The sequence below is a fragment of the Tachypleus tridentatus genome, chromosome 10 (genome assembly GCF_004210375.1).
Source record: "Tachypleus tridentatus isolate NWPU-2018 chromosome 10, ASM421037v1, whole genome shotgun sequence".
NCBI classification, from domain to species: Eukaryota; Metazoa; Arthropoda; class Merostomata; order Xiphosura; family Limulidae; genus Tachypleus; species Tachypleus tridentatus.
The window spans coordinates 119,955,074-119,969,632 of record NC_134834.1 but is presented as its reverse complement, the minus strand read 5'-3'; the positions used below and the strand labels follow the sequence as shown (position 1 = coordinate 119,969,632).

The 14,559-nt window shown below is 33.4% G+C and overlaps 1 protein-coding gene across 4 annotated transcripts in view; it reads left to right on the top strand.

Annotated features, from left to right (window-relative positions):
- The window catches only part of LOC143230189 (uncharacterized), a 77,015-nt gene extending 69,873 nt beyond the window's left edge, over positions 1-7,142 (top strand). For all 4 annotated transcript variants that reach the window (XM_076463318.1, XM_076463316.1, XM_076463317.1 and 1 more), the window contains exon 8: positions 253-7,142. In XM_076463318.1, the coding sequence (XP_076319433.1) occupies positions 253-465 (213 nt within the window). In that variant the 3' untranslated portion in view covers positions 466-7,142. The remainder of the gene's footprint in view (positions 1-252) is intronic.
- The last annotated feature ends 7,417 nt before the right edge of the window (positions 7,143-14,559 follow it).

The following is a 14,559-nucleotide window of genomic DNA, read 5'->3' as shown; positions in this document are numbered from 1 at the left end:
AGGAACATGACCTGTTTTGTAATTTGTTTGTTTCTTCTAATCTTGAGTATAACTGATGACAATAAAGATTCTGTCTAGGAAGTATTACTTTATTTTATAAATATATTCTGGGTTGCAGTTATTTAAATATACATTAATCTGTTCTCACTTGGTATGATGTCTTCACCTTCTAAAAGAATTATTATGTATTATTATAAGTAGCACTTCTCATCTCTATTATAGACCACACAATAAGTTCTTTATTCCTTCCAGGGTAAACAATGTATTCCTCCAGCACCTTACAAGAGGGAAGAGGACATCCAATATTTGGACCTAGCCCTGGAATCTGATTCTTCCATCCAAAGCCCACGATCACCAGAAAGAACAGCAACGACAACTGTTTATAAAACTGTTGATTTCATTAAAACAAAAGCATTTAACGAAATGCGACAGAACGTTGAGGAAACTTACAGGAAGTCACAATGAATTATAGAAACACAGATAAAGATGGCGTGAGTAAAGGTATGTGTTGAACGTTGAGGAAAGGTTTAGAGCTGGACTCCATGCACCGTCAAGTGCCAATCAAGAATTTGATGTTGTAGATAGGATCTATTCAGAAAACAAAACCGAGCACTTTGAGTAACCTTTTAAAATATTTATAAGTTTGTACAGAGTTGTAATTGTTATGAATAAATGCTTCAGAAGTATTTTACAGTAATCATATGTATTTAGCTGTATTTTGTCCTCTGGTATATAGCTGCATTTCAATTTATCATTAATGATTTGGAAAATACACAAAAATTATTTTTAATGTCTTTGTTTTTAGGGTGGTTTTAAGAAATTGTGAAGATTGAAATTGCAACCAGTACATAAATTATAAATTGTTAATAATTCACTTTAATTATATATCTTGGCTGATTCCACATTTTGAAGGTTAAGATTGTGTGGTTTGAATGTGGAATTTGTAACTAAAGAAAAGTGTAATATGAGACTTTACTGCCTGGTGGTACTCCACTACATATGATAGCTGTATTCTTAAAACTGATGTTTTCTCTTCTAGGCAACTAGCAATGTGTCGTGTGAAAAGCTGCTGTTTAACAGATTATAATGTGATTTTCACCTTACTGAACGTGTTTGAAGTTCTCTCTGAATTCTTTACATCAACTGATAATGTAAAGTTTGGTATAGATAGGAGACAAAGTGTTTACTTGAATTTGTTCGGGTATTTTGTGTTGAAGATATAAATAGGTGAGAGTGAAGTTTACTACATCACTCTAGGACCCAGGTTTTGGGAACAGACAACCACTTGTATTTATAAACTGTTTTATAATGATGCATTTTATTCCTGTTTTTAAATCTGTTCTTACTTAGAATTGTTACTGTTCATGTTTCTAGTGTGAATTTCTTGTATTTTAACACTGAATGACTTTATATATTGCACATGAAGTTACAAGAAATAAGTTTTTATCAGCTCTTGAAGAACTCCTGTGATTGTAAGCAAGATGAAGTAATGTAATGTGGTAGTTTTATAATCTCCAACTATCAGTAGCACAATGTATTAATGAATTTCTATATTTTTGGATCACATATGTTATTTCAAGATTTTACTCGGATAACGTAGGAAACATAACCTTCCGAATTTCTAAAACACGTTGTGTATAATTTTTGAAGTGTCAAAGCCTTAAGAGATCCTAGTTGGTTTAAATTAGTAATTAGACAAACATTCAATTGTCATCTCTACTTTCCACAGAAATGTAATTTTAATAATATGTGTATTTCACACAATTTTGAGAAATGTTTGTTATTTGATGCATGAAGATATGTACGTTAGTTATTTTAATTCTTAACCTTATCTTTCTTTTATTCACTGAGGTCTTTGGTATTAAAACATAGTTAATTAGTTTCCATGTGTGTGATGATACACTCTGGAAGATTGGTATTAAAACATAGTTCATTAGTTTCCTTGTGTGTGATGATACACTCTGGAAGATTGGTATTAAAACATAGTTCATTAGTTTCCTTGTGTGTGATGATACACTCTGGAAGATTGGTATTAAAACATAGTTAATTAGTTTCCTTGTTTGTGATGATACACTCTGGAAGATTGGTATTAAAACATAGTTAATTAGTTTCCTTGTGTGTGATGATACACTCTGGAAGATTGGTATTAAAACATAGTTCATTAGTTTCCTTGTGTGTGATGATACACTCTGGAAGATTGGTATTAAAACATAGTTCATTAGTTTCCTTGTGTGTGATGATACACTCTGGAAGATTGGTATTAAAACATAGTTCATTAGTTTCCTTGTGTGTGATGATACACTCTGGAAGATTGGTATTAAAACATAGTTCATTAGTTTCCTTGTGTGTGATGATACACTCTGGAAGATTGGTATTAAAACATAGTTCATTAGTTTCCTTGTGTGTGATGATACACTCTGGAAGATTGGTATTAAAACATAGTTAATTAGTTTCCTTGTGTGTGATGATACACTCTGGAAGATTGGTATTAAAACATAGTTAATTAGTTTCCTTGTGTGTGATGATACACTCTGGAAGATTGGTATTAAAACATAGTTAATTAGTTTCTCTGTGTGTGATGATACACTCTGGAAGATTGGTATTAAAACATAGTTAATTAGTTTCCTTGTGTGTGATGATACACTCTGGAAGATTGGTATTAAAACATAGTTAATTAGTTTCCTTGTGTGTGATGATACACTCTGGAAGATTGGTATTAAAACATAGTTCATTAGTTTCCTTGTGTGTGATGATACACTCTGGAAGATTGGTATTAAAACATAGTTCATTAGTTTCCTTGTATGTGATGATACACTCTGGAAGATTGGTATTAAAACATAGTTCATTAGTTTCCTTGTGTGTGATGATACACTCTGGAAGATTGGTATTAAAACATAGTTAATTAGTTTCCTTGTGTGTGATGATACACTCTGGAAGATTGGTATTAAAACATAGTTAATTAGTTTCCTTGTGTGTGATGATACACTCTGGAAGATTGGTATTAAAACATATTTCATTAGTTTCCTTGTGTGTGATGATACACTCTGGAAGAGAACAGTTCTCAATCTTTTGCACAATGGTATTTTCCTAAACTTTTCTCTATAAAACATGCATAATAAGAGATGAAAGTAAGTATAGTTAGCTTTTTAGTCTTAGGATGTATTATGATAGAAATCATGTAATAACTGTGCTTTTTTTAGCACTGACAAATTCTGTACATCAGTATCACAGCCAGTGTTTAAGCTAAATTATTTTGTTATTTCAAGATGCATAAAGTTTTTATTAAAAGCGTCACTTTACTCTCTTCAGACATAACAAAGTGAAAGGTTGAGTACAAATGTGACAGTGTGCATGTGTGTATAACTGCTTAAGCATATTAATTAATAACTTAGTTATCAGAAATGTACCTGTACACAGTCCCATTTAGTTTAGGCCACCATTTGGTTGACTACGTTAGAAGTACATGTAACACTCAAGTGTGTGATTACCAGAAATTAAGTTTTGAACAATATTCGTGTAACTGACAGTATTGTATTTTAAGACTGTATGGTATGATTGAGCTGTACACACATACATTAAGTTTTGACAGTATTGTATTTTAAGACTGTATGGTATGATTGAGCTGTACACACATACATTAAGTTTTGACAGTATTGTATTTTAAGACTGTATGGTATGATTGAGCTGTACACACATACATTAAGTTTTGACAGTATTGTATTTTAAGACTGTATGGTATGATTGAGCTGTACACACACATTCCCCCTTTCTGACTCACTGTAACAGATTGGTTTTTCCTGTTTGTAAATTCCCAATTCCTGAAAGTTTTCCAGTTTAGCAAAATCTTGAAGTAGGAAGTGCAAATTAGAAATTTGTTAAAACTGGAAAACCAGCAGTTGTTATTAAAAGGTCAATAGTTACTACAGTTATTACAGCTAAACTATTGTGTACTGCCATTGTGAGGACTGTCTGCTTTCTACTAGATAGCTAATTTCATGATGTACCATCTTATTACAAGCATACATGTTCTATCACAAACTGTCATGCTTCCTCATACATATGTTGACCAGTAACTTCTTCAGGTAACAGTTCCACTGTTTTATTCTGTTACAAATCGTGCTTCCTGTTACCTGTGTTGACCAGTATCTTCTTCGGGTACCAGTTACAATTCTGCTGTTTTGTTGTGTTACAAACCATGATGTTTTCGGTCAGCTAATGCTAGTTCAGTTAATAAATACTGGAACTGTATTTGTTTAAGGTGTTAATAACAGACATGAATTTATTTTCCAGTTATTCCTTGTAAATGATCATGGAATTATTCATAGAATATTTTCAGGTTTGTTTTATAAACATATAACAAATAAGTGGAATGCAGTCTTTGTAAAACATTTAGATAAATTAATTTGATAAACTTAAGCGTGCATGTGCAGACTATTGGATAAACTGTTTCAGGATTATGAACTTGACTCATATCTTCCATAGGTTTTATTTTATAACAGTAGTTAAAGGTTAATGATGACTGTATCTTTTTAAATGTTTAAACTTTCAGAACCAGTATAGACAGGTTGAAGATAACTTTATTGCCTTAAGGTTTTAAGCTTTCTGTACTATCAAGGGCTAATGTTACCATCCCAAGGTAGGTTTTAATTTACAATTCCAGCTTTAGGTAAGAACTTTGGACAGAAATTTCATGTGTTGACTGCCATGAAAATGTGTATTATAAAACAAAGAAAGTGTAGTGTGTGAAGTGATTTCAGTGGACATTCAGGTTACCTATTTGTTAGAATGCTACAACATTCTATGTATTATCATTCAACTTTATACCCAGGTTTGGTTTTTAATGATTTCACTGTCAACTTGTTATTTCTAAGTGTTGTCCTGAGTTCACACATTTTGAGAATATAAATTACTAACTGTTGTTTCCATTTTTTTTTGTTAACTATGGAAAATAAATGTGTAATTATCTATATTCATCAATACTTAATGTTTTCTCCCTTTTACTCTCCTGATATGAACTGTAAATCCATCATATGTACATAATATTCATACTTGTATATTTAAATTTCACATATTTTGTGTATGAAATTTTGTGAAATTCCTTGAATTTTGGTATTTTAAAAGTTAGAGATTGAATTTATTTCTTCAAAAGCTTGAATTAATGTATCCAATTATGTCGTTATATTTTACTGTTTCCAGTGCTGTTGTTAGGTGATAGAACTGGAGCAGTTACTGGTGGTGATAATTAAAGATGGTTGATTGTCAGAGTTTATAGAGTCCTCTAGAATACATTAAAGCTACAAACTTGTTTATTAAAGAACAAATTTTCCATTGCTGTTGAAATGCTTAGGTTTTGTTTCTTCATAAGTTTTTAAGCTGATATTGGACAATCCACTGTGACAACTTGCAGGTCACATTCTTTGTTGACTTTGAAAACTGCAGTTATTTTGTATTTCTCAGTCTTACAATGTGTGTGTCACAGGAGGTGCTTGTATAGGTTTTTAATCAAGCTATAGTACATTCAGTCATATTACGTATTGTTAAATAAAAAATATGAATGACTTTGGAGATGTTATTCAAAATATTTTTTATTATCTTGTATATAGGGCTGCAAACCTTTCTCACAGAATGGCTGGCCTGAATGTTTGTGTGGAGAGATTTCTTTAAGAAGAATGTACATATTAGTAGTTATGGAAATAAAATTACTATACAGATTTGAGCATTGGAGATAGTTGGCTAACTAAGTAAGGGTGCTTATCCACGTATCACCTAGAGTCTCTCTGTAGAGGTCTTGAACGCATGTGTCACGTGTAATAGTATAAAAAGTGTTACTGATAGCAGTGTTCCAGAATTATTTAATAGAAATAATGTTATCTTTCAAAAGAAGTAATGAATAGAACTTTTAATCAACATAATAATAAAAATATTAATTGTAATCTTCACATTGTGTGTGTGCAGACTGAACACTGAATTAGAGACTGTAATAATGACAAAAGGTCTGACTATTAAAACACAGGTACAATTTGAACATTTTTATATTGTCACTTATAGGAATAGTAATTATTATAGGTCAAAGATGTGACCTTTGGAACATAGATACAATTTGGGAACATTTTTATATTAGTTTACTATGATATTTACTCATAAGAACACTGTCTTGTGTGATGAACCGTGGATGGTTCAGTGATAATAAAGAAGTTTTCTTGTAATGTCTGCTCTTAATTATAGGGTGGGAGTGAAATTGTCTTAGCTTTCAAAGTATTTAAAGTTAATATTGTGAATCATAGCAATACTTTGTTTGATAATGTTGAAAAAAATAAAGGTAAACCAGCTGTAGGTGTTTCCGATGGTTTCATTGCAGAACTTGTGTAAATGGTTGAGTAGAAACTCGAATTTTATAACCTATATTAACTTGTTGCCTTGACTACCTTCTAGACTGTGTTAAGGGAAGAATTGAACTGATCTGTTAAAATAAGTCTGTAATTAAAAAATATTTTTTTTTGTTTCAGTGGTAAAAAAAACAATTACTACAAGTAATATCTTCAAGCCAGCAGTTTCTATAGCAGCAAAGGTTGTCTGTGTTACAACTGTGCTAAGCCTAATAGTTATTCTTAAGCCAATAGTGTCCATGGTAACAAAGGTCTGATATCTGCTACAGTTGTACAAAAACTAAAACAGATAAATTAACATTTGATATTTATGTTGCAGTTTGAGTGATTTAGTAAAACTTTGTAATAATCTGTAAAAATGCTGTTAGAAAGGAATGGTTCTTTACTCTTCAGACGCTAATATGTTTTTTACTTAACCAGCTTTTGACATTTCAGTTTTACCAGGCTTGTAGTACTAGCTGTTCTTTTACTGCTAGTCAGTCCCAAGGAAGCCACAACGATGAAACGTTGGGTGAAATCAAAAGTTTTATTATAATTATCTGTGAAGTAAATATTTGTCTTTTCCATTCTAAGTGTGGAAAAACTTACAAATGTTCCTGTCGAAATGTTGTTATATTACAGAAAAGTAATTCTCAATTTTGAAACAACTCACAGCCCTGAAGTGACTGTAATTAGGCTTTCGGGTATATTTTGCGTAGTTATTCTGTATATTTGTATGTAAAATAAAGTTTGTTTAATAAACAGCTCAAAATCATCGATTGGTTGTCGATTTCTTTCATGAAACCAGAAAATGACATTTGTCGTGATGTTCTATAGAATGAACATGGTATACGTCATTCGAAAGTTTTCTTTCTTTCGCTAAAGAATGGTGGCGTGCAGAGAAATTTCAGTTTTTGTAAAGATGTTTACCAAAGTTAAAAGTAACTGATAATTGAAAAAAAAACGAGCTACAATTTGTTCAATTCTTTTTACACTTATCAGCTTTTATTCCACAAATTATTACAGTGCGGTTATCCTTGAAACTCACGACAAATTGTTGTAGCAAAGTGCGAGTTAAAAAGATATATTGTTACGTAAGACCTCCATCTTTGGTTAGTGTACAATTTATTGTATGACGTGATACGTAACCATATTTTAGCAGGCTTTTCTTCGTGGAAAGTAACATACACGGTAAACTAATTCTTAATGACGGTAAACCCACTTGAAATAAAGCAAGTTTTTGTTAACCTGAAGATGACCTAGGAAGGTCGAAACGTTCTCTGCTTCATCAGTAAAAGTTAATACCTATACCAGCCGTTTCGAAATGCAGTAACATACACGGTACTGTATGATCGTTGCTATTCGTTGATACAAAATTAGTACCACGGTAAGTGTGTGGGTTTACAACGCTAAATTCAAGGGTTCGATTCTCCTCGGTGGACTCGGCAGATAACCTGATTTGGCAGAATTAGAGTCCATTTTTTGAATTTTGACCAGTCTGACGGCATTTTCTGTAATAAATACAACTTTAAAAAGTATAATACTTCTGTTGTTTTGTCGGACCGTAAAACCATCTTAACCTAATAACAACAAAACGCTTTGATATTTCACTAACGGCTATGACAATTACTGTAATGATTCTGAAAAGGAGATTAATTCGTTAATTATTATATAATTTTAGTTCTGTCAAAAGTTTAGAAAGTTTGTGCCTAGAAAAAGATTACTTACGTTAAAAGTTTATTAAAGCACGAGTTTACCGACAGAACATTCAAGCTCGGCGTTCCAAAATCGTAAGTTGTTTCATAAAGAAAGTTAAAATCTCATAACACACAACTGTTTAAAAAAAACACACCTAAAACTAAAATGTAATGTTTAGTTCATTTTGACTCGTTTGGGTTAAAAACTAACAAACAAATAAACGAGACATTTATCACATGGGTATAAAAACGTAATGCGTATTTGACTGGTATGCTTGGAAAATTAATACCAGCTCGTTGTGTTTTTTTTTTATTTTTTAATGTTTAATAGCAGTGTTATTCATCACCCATTGTCCTTGTGTTGTTGCTAGTGTCGTTGATAGACGTGCAGTCGTCGGCACGTGTATCGTTTGAACGTGACGTGTATATTTCTACAACATTGATGAAGTGGAGGCGTAGGAACACGGATCCTTTGTTGTTTGTTTGTTCTGGAATTTCGCACAAAGCTACTCGAGGGCTATCTGTGCTAGCCGTCCCTAATTTAGCAGTGTAAGACTAGAGGGAAGGCAGCTAGTCATCACCACCCACCGCCAACTCTTGGGCTACTCTTTTACCAACGAAAAGTGGGATTGACCGTAACATTATAACGCCCCCACGGCTGGGAGGGCGAGCATGTTTAGCGCGACGCGGGCGCGAACCCGCGACCCTCGGATTACGAGTTGCACGCCTTACGCGCTAGGCCATGCCAGGCCCTGATCCTTTGTTACGTCTCTGTTTGTTTTTGAATTTCGCGTAAAGCTACACGAGGGCTATCTGCGCTAGCCGTCCCTAATTTAGTAGTGTAAGACTAGAGGGAAGGCAGTTAGTCATCGCCAACTATTAGTGGGATTAACCGTAACATTATAACGCTCTCACGGCTGAAAGGGCGAACATGTTTGGTGCGATGGGGATACGAACCCGTGGCTCTCAGATCACGAATCGAACGCCTTAATCCATCTGGCCATGCCGGGCCGTTAGGTCTCTGTGCACAACACTTTTTCTTAAATATCTTTATATTACAATCATGGCGATTTTCCTTTTATTAAAAAAAATGGCCATGTCTTTTTCAAGTATTTAGTTTTTAAAAGTTATGTTTTTAAACCATATGTTATGTTTCTTATTGCAGATCATTAAACTACTAAGAATTATCTTCAGGTCTTGGAAATCATGGACATTTACCACAAGTTAACGATACTTCATGGTAAAACTAAATGTTCTAACCTAAGTATCCACAACAGTGTAGAAACGGGTGATTATCTTTACTTTTTGTTAAGGTGAAGCACTTCTATTACTCGCTGAATTAGATTAGTAATGTCAAGTGTCGGTTAGCTACGTCGAGTTAAAGAACTGACCTTAGTGTGTAATGAATTCCACATCTAATCAAAGTGTTTTTTAAAGTGGTACTTAATTATCAAGTATTGTAAAGTTTGATTTTAATTATTATAAAGAGTGTTTAGATATGTTGCCTACAGTTTGTTTTAGAATAAAAAGGTCCGTTTTATTCCACTGTTTGTGTACTGTGTTTTAACATGGGAAAATGATAAGTCTGTTTACCTTTTGACTTACTGTGCATACAACAATATTGTTTGTTGTTGACAGTCTGTACTGGAGGGAACACACCAAACTGGTCCCGTAATAAACCAAGTCAGTTCGATATTTTAACATGTTAACAACCTTTAAAATGACGAAAAGCTTTTTCTAATTCGCATGTTGTTATTACATTTGCGAACAATTTCTGTTGGTAAGTCAGAGGTTTAGAAAGTGAGATAAGTGAGATTGTAGTGGGTCAGTAATTTGTAATTATATATATAATGTTGTAGGCTAAGTTTTACTTATTTTTTAATATATATATGTCTGTATCATTTTTGGCTAGGGAGAGTTTTTACATCATGCAATAAGTGAGTAGGTTGTTGGTTAAAAGTTGTTTTTAATTTAAGAAACGACGATAAATCACGAGTTTGTAGAGGTTGATTGATTACCGATTTCGTGAATTTATTAGTCAATGTATCTATTTTGTCAGTTGTTGTTTGAATTTCGACGAAGAAACAAAGTTAAAAGAAATACTTCAGTTATAAAAAATTATCAAATAAACAACTGTTTATCGTTATTCGTGAAGCGAGGATCTTAAAATCGTGTAATCACATGACTTTTAGTTGCAGTCGAAAACATAACGCGCTTTTATTATTATTAAGCGTGCTGAACTATACATTTTTCCAAATAGTTCCAAAACACTCATCCAATGAATAATAGTTAAGCTTATATGTCACTACTAGTACTACAACATGAATGGTTCCAATAGTTAAGCTAGTTTTCAAACTAAGTTAACGATTATGATGACGAGAAACACACTTGAAATAAAAATGTGGTCGCAAGACGGCTGGTGTGGGTATTAGTACTTTAGTCGCAAGACGGCTGGTGTGGGTATTAGTACTTTTAATTTAAGTACACAACAACGTTTCGACCTTCTTAGGTCATCTTCAGCCATTTTGAGAATAAAAATTAATATTTCAAAAACATGCCCCAGTCGTTCCCGTAAACAAATGCATTTCTTTAAAATGACTTGGATTCTCTTTGAATATTGGAGAGGACAATTTAATGCTAGAAGGAAACCGACATGGTCACATAACTGCTTCACTAGATGGACACGTATTTCTTCACAAACAAAATTTTATACGGTTAACTTCACCATTGCTTCAATGGATACGCTTCTGCATTTTAGTTAAACGATTTTTAAACAATGTTAATATTTGCTTTAAAAATATATCTTTTAAACTCTTGAATGTGTTATCGTATTTACTACGTGATTCTCATGACGATTACCTGAGACGTCGAAACATGGCGAAGGTATGGTTATGAGGCTGTTGCTAATTTCAAGGTATTTTATCTTTATACACGTAATTATTGAATAAATATATTATTGTATTTTAAGATTGGTGTCAATCTCATTTTTGAATATTTATTATGTACCATTAAATGTGGGTTTCTTTTAACATGTGATTGTAACTCAGTGGTAGAGCGTTCGCTTTGCGTGTAGAAGGGTCCAGGCTCGATCCCCGGCACTTCCACACGTATTTTTATGGCCCGGCATAGCCACGTGATTAAGGCACTCTACTCGTTATCCGCGGGTTCGAATCCCCGTCACACCAAACATGCTCGCCTGGGGGCGTTATAAAGTTACGGTCAATCCCATAATTCGTTGGTAAAAGAGTAGTCCAAGAGTTGGCGGTGAATGGTGATGAATAGTTACCTTTCCTCTAGTCTTACACTGCTAAATTAGGAACGACTAACGCAGATAGCCCCAGTGTAGCTTTGCGCGAAATTAAAAAAAAAAGTTTTGAACATCTATGTTATTTAAAGTATATACACGTGCAGTTTTAACCTGAAATTCGGAAACCTATTATTTAACTTTAAGAAGTATTTTCAGTTACTCTCAAAGCTATAACAGTATTAGTTGGTTTCTTAATGTTACCGTTAATCTGAAGTCTTTAATACGAACATTTGGATACTTAAAAATTAATAGAAAAGTTGCAGATCTAACAACCGACGTGCAGATTGTGTGTATTAGTACACTTCCCACTACGGATATTAAAACTCGACTCTAAGCTTTATAAGCCCTTTACACTACATTCTAGAGCCCTCAAGGAACGTTAAATATGTATATACGTGTTTATATGTATAATTGCATAAATAATTATGATATTTACTCTAAAAAACAACAGTTCGGGGTAGCTTTATTTATGATAAAACAACAGTGCGGGGTCGCTTTATTTATGCTAAAGTAAGGACAAATTATAATAGATATTTGAATTTTTCATTTTTCTCTGACAAGCTTTGATATTCTAAGTTTCTTGTGAAGGAAAGTTTATTCAAGATTAGATAGTAATAATGATGAAAAAAAATTTTGTAACATAGAAATAAAATCGTATAAAACAAAGAAATGTATGACAGAAACGTAGACTGTTGGTCACCTTAAAACAACGTAAAAATGTTCAAATAGAGATCTTAAAAGAATCATTTTTAGCCACAACATAGCGGTTCATAGGATGGCTTTGAGTTTGTTCGTTTTGAATACGCGCAAAACTACTCGAAGGCTATCTGCGCTAGCCGTTCCTAATTTAGCAGTGTAAGACTAGAGGAAAGGCAGCTAGTCATCACCATTCACCACTTGGACTACTCTTTTACTAACGAGTAGTGGGATTGACCGTCACTTTATAACGCCCCCACGACTGAAAAGGCAAGCATGTTTGGTGCGACGGGGTTTCGAACCCGCGGATTACGAGTCGAGTGTCTTAGTGCCTTAACCACCTGGCCATGCCGGGTCCATCGAGTTTGTTTTCAAGTCGAAACTTTCAGTTCATAGTTCAGTATCTGGAACGATTTGATATCTAATTATAACCACTCTCTGTTCAGGATTATCTGTATAGAGGATTCTTTCTTGTGTATACACATATATATATATCTGTGTAGAGGATTCTCTCTTGTTTTTCAAGTACAAACTTTCAGCTTACGGCTCCGTTGACCATTTACCGATTTGAAGTATAATTACAGTTTTGGACTTAGGAGGCTAAATCCTTTCCACTGATGTATTTGACCCCCACCCCAGATCTCATAGATTTATTTACTTTAACCCTGCCTAAAGGAATTTCAATTAGGCAGTAAGTTAGTAAAGATCCTAATGTGTAATAAAATCGAATCGGGTTTACACACGCCTGACGATTAGTATTTATTATCGGTACACAAAAATACAGCTAAACAAAATGAATCGGGTTTACACACGCCTGACGATTAGTATTTATTACCGGTACACAAAAATACAGCTAAACAAAATGAATCGGGTTTACACACGCCTGACGATTAGTATTTATTACCGGTACACAAAAATACAGCTAAACAAAATGAATCGGGTTTACACACGCCTGACGATTAGTATTTATTATCGGTACACAAAAATACAGCTAAACAAAATGAATCGGGTTTACACACGCCTGACGATTAGTATTTATTACCGGTACACAAAAATACAGCTAAACAAAATGAATCGGGTTTACACGCCTGACGATTAGTATTTATTATCGGTACACAAAAATACAGCTAAACAAAATGAATCGGGTTTACACACGCCTGACGATTAGTATTTATTACCGGTACACAAAAATACAGCTAAACAAAATGAATCGGGTTTACACACGCCTGACGATTAGTATTTATTACCGGTACACAAAAATACAGCTAAACAAAATGAGGATGGGAAAGGGGTCATATATTAATTTACTCTAATCCTGCCTGAAATAATTTCAGGTGCCACGGCTAGTTAGGGTTGATCCTCTCTTGCTTCTATCAGTGATTTCTTTTTGAGGAATAAATCTGTCGGGGATTAAAAACATTTTCTTGTAAGAATAACCATTGGTTTATGAAACTGTTTGAAAAATTGTCGTCCAAAGCATTTAATTAATTTTCATTTACGTTAATAAAACCGTCTGGCGACTAAAAAGATAAATATTCTAAGAATAATAACCGGTTACTGAAACTATTTCAAGATTTATTATTCAGATCATGTAAGGAATTTCCATTTTAACGAATAAAACCGTCTGTCCATTAAAAAGTTAAATATTCTAAAAAAACAGTAAATTAATGAAATTATTTAGCGGATTATTATTCAAATCTTCCAAAAACATTTCTATCAAGGCATATAAAACCGCTTGGCGACTAGAAACGTAAAACATTTCCTTATGATCAGCTAGCTCGGGAAACTTGAATTTCCCGCAAAGCTACACGAGCGCTATCTGCACTAGTTACTCTTAATTTAGCAGTGTAAGACTAAAGGGAAGGCAGCTAGTCCTCACCACCCACCACCAACTTATGGGTTACTCTTTTACCGAAGAATAGTGGGATTGACCGTAACATTATAATACCCCCACGGCTGAAAGGGCGAGCATTTTTGGTGCGACGGAGATTAGAACCCGCGACCATCAGATTACGAGTCGAACCCCTTAACATGCTTGGCCATGCCAAATAAGGAAATGAATGAAATAACTTTGAAATATTATACCTTCGTTTTCTTAAGATAAGACAGAAATAAGAAGTTAGATATATTTATTACAGTTTACTACAGTTGTTTACCGAAATAAGAACATTATCGTGCTTAAAATTCATGTAGAACGTACTTATTTACAGAAAAACAAACTTGTCATTTTCATTTAGTTCAACAAGTCACGTTTTGGTGTTTCTCTTTTTTGTATTAACGAAAATGCTAAATTTTATAAATTATAAAAGTGATTATCATCTGTAAGTAGTGCAAAAATAAACAAAATATTACATTGTGTTAGCGTAAGAAGACATAAAATAAAATACGTTTTTCAATATCATATTTCCAGTGGCAGTTTTATGGGTTAAGGTTCTCTTGGATGGAGAGTATAAAGCCACGTGACAATAGTTTATCTTTTCAACCCACGTCTAGT